Raw genomic sequence first — 2,500 nt, forward strand, 5'->3', positions numbered from 1 at the left:
GAAAACAGAGGGTCTCTCTTTCCATCATCATTACCTTTGATTTCGCGTAAGTCAAAAATGGCATTTTATAGCAACAAGCAATTGCGCTTCTTTAATAAATTTACCAGCATATAGTTGGCAAAAAAAGTGTTTTGTGAATGAAATTGAACTATGTACATGTTCAACAACTTAACGAATGTTATACAACCAAAATGGGATGTTTCATGAAAACAAACTGTACATCTAAGCTGAATAAATACGATATAAATAAATAGATACATTGTCGATATAATTGTGATGATTGAGAAATCTTACGTAACAGGTTTTTTAAGTTAAGGTTGTTTGTATTATCAATTAACTCAGTTGATAAAACCAAATCATGTAAGGATTTTCTTTATAAGATTTGGAAATTTGACACTCGATTCCAAACGACGATGTTATGTAACCTGGAGAAGGGGGCAGAATCGATTGATATATGTGGCCTCTTACAAAATTATTGGTGGTCTATAGCTACTAAACTCATATAATTTTGTTCTCTTGTTTTCGGTAACTTCACACCTCTGATCTATTGTAACAAGAACCGGCTTGATTGAGCAGTTCTTGAAAGTTCATTAGTTCAGAACTGGCACCCATTTTAACCAAACCATAAACTCCCAAAAAGACACGGCCCCATTTTTGTCTTTGTCAACTTTCGCGAAAGCTTGATCCATGTCGATGGTTTCATATCCAAAGAACTTCATCAGTTTTTCAAACTGAACTCGATCGAGCGTGTCGCCGTCATCTGCGGTAAAACTCTTGAAATATCTGAAGGCTTTGGACAGTTTCTCAAACATTCGTTGGTCGTGTAAAATTTGAAAATGTTCTTCGCTGCGAAGCCAGTCGCTGAATTCTTCAAAGGAGACATCATGGTCACCGTTCTTGTCAACAAGAGGAATGTACACCCCAGTTTGTTCTCGATCCAACCCTAAATCTTCTTCTAATAAGGTTTGCATTTCTTTTTCGTCCAGTTTACCATTTCCATTCGTATCATATTTTTCGAAGAGGCTGCGAACAACAACATCTGGGGCTTTTTTGTCGAAAAAACTGAGTCCAGCTTGCATTTTAGACGAGTCAGTGCTTCTTCAAACTTCTCTATCGTCTTCTTTTTTTTGTTCTGCTTGTCGTTAGGTTTGCCATATAGGATCAAGGATTAGCCCGTCCCGGCTTATATAGCATTTTGTGCACATCAAAAATTTACCTAAATATAGGATCATACGTAATGTGTGTTGTTGTTTCGCTTTTCTACAGGGAAGTGCGCAGCTATTATTCTTTACATGTAATCCTGTCCTTTGGAATACTGATGAACTTAGACTTCCGACATACTCATTTTACTGAGAGTTTTACGGCCGCCCTGTGGGTTGTCTCTTCCGGCAACATGACGTCAGTGACCATATACGGGCAAAATAAGTGAAAAATCAACGTTTACAATTCATTTACGAGACCGCAAACTCTCCAGTGTTTTTAGGAAGTTGACATGAAATCGGATGCCCGTCTAAGAGGCTACCTTTGTTGTTAAACTTATGTGTCCATGGTGATCGTAAGCACGTGCTACGTGCTGCTAGAACCAAACTGCTCCGTAAATTCAACATCTACTGTGTTCGATCGTATTTTTGTACATGTAAGTATATTTAACAATTATTCCACGAGCGCGCGTTGGATATGAGATGATAGATAGCCAACGAGGCGCTACGCGCCTCGTTGGCTATAATCATCTTATATCCAACAAGCGCGAGTGGAATAATTGGTTTATTAAAAACGTTAAATTAAATTATTAAATTTTATTAAATTTTTAGCTCCCTTTTAATTTTAAGCTGACACGTACGCTTGCCATATTTGTAGATTATGGTATATTGGCTGATATACCATAATGGCTAAGCCAATAAAAAGTCTTGAATTGCATTATCCAATGATCCAGTTTTTAATAAATATATATATACGTATTCTAGCCGATCCCCTTTCAGAAAATTTTTTCTCCAATTTACTTCAACTTAACCATGACTTTTTAAACAAAAATAGGAACCGAGTCATTTTCCTGAACATTATTATTGCTGCTGGCAAGAGGTATGAAACGCGATGTGATTAACTGTAAAAGGTAATTTTCCGGAAGTTGTGGTTATTTATATTACATAAACACCATGTCCTACGTGAGCTCCGCCGATGTAAACGTCGAAACAAGGACTCTCTCAGTCCAGGGGGTTTATTTCTCTTCTAAAATTTCCGCCCGGCACATTCTACGGCATATCTGTGATGCGGCACGCCTCTCCTGATATTTTTTAAGTTAAGTCTTAAAAAAAATAAATAAGTAAATAGAACAAAAAGAGGGAATAAATTGAAGTCTGCCTTTTAGCTTCAGAGATCCACGCGTGATTGTCAGAATGGGTTGGTTCCTCTGACGAAATTGTAGCGATATTGATTGTGTTCCAATTAGTTAATGAGTCGACAGAAAAAAAAATTATATGACGAAACTGACTGGACTGGCGTT

General features: G+C 37.1%; 1 protein-coding gene across 1 annotated transcript in view; it reads right to left on the reverse strand.

The window, feature by feature from the left end:
* Window positions 1-1,241, reverse strand: part of LOC111323122 (uncharacterized) — a 1,347-nt gene extending 106 nt beyond the window's left edge. The window contains exon 1 of the mRNA XM_022926416.2: window positions 1-1,241. This exon is cut by the window's left edge and continues 106 nt beyond it. Within this exon, the coding sequence (XP_022782151.1) occupies window positions 591-1,079 (489 nt within the window). The 5' untranslated portion in view covers window positions 1,080-1,241 and the 3' untranslated portion in view covers window positions 1-590.
* Window positions 1,242-2,500: the final 1,259 nt, after the last annotated feature.

This window comes from Stylophora pistillata, chromosome 11 (genome assembly GCF_964205215.1).
Source record: "Stylophora pistillata chromosome 11, jaStyPist1.2, whole genome shotgun sequence".
In the NCBI taxonomy this organism is placed as follows: Eukaryota; Metazoa; Cnidaria; class Anthozoa; order Scleractinia; family Pocilloporidae; genus Stylophora; species Stylophora pistillata.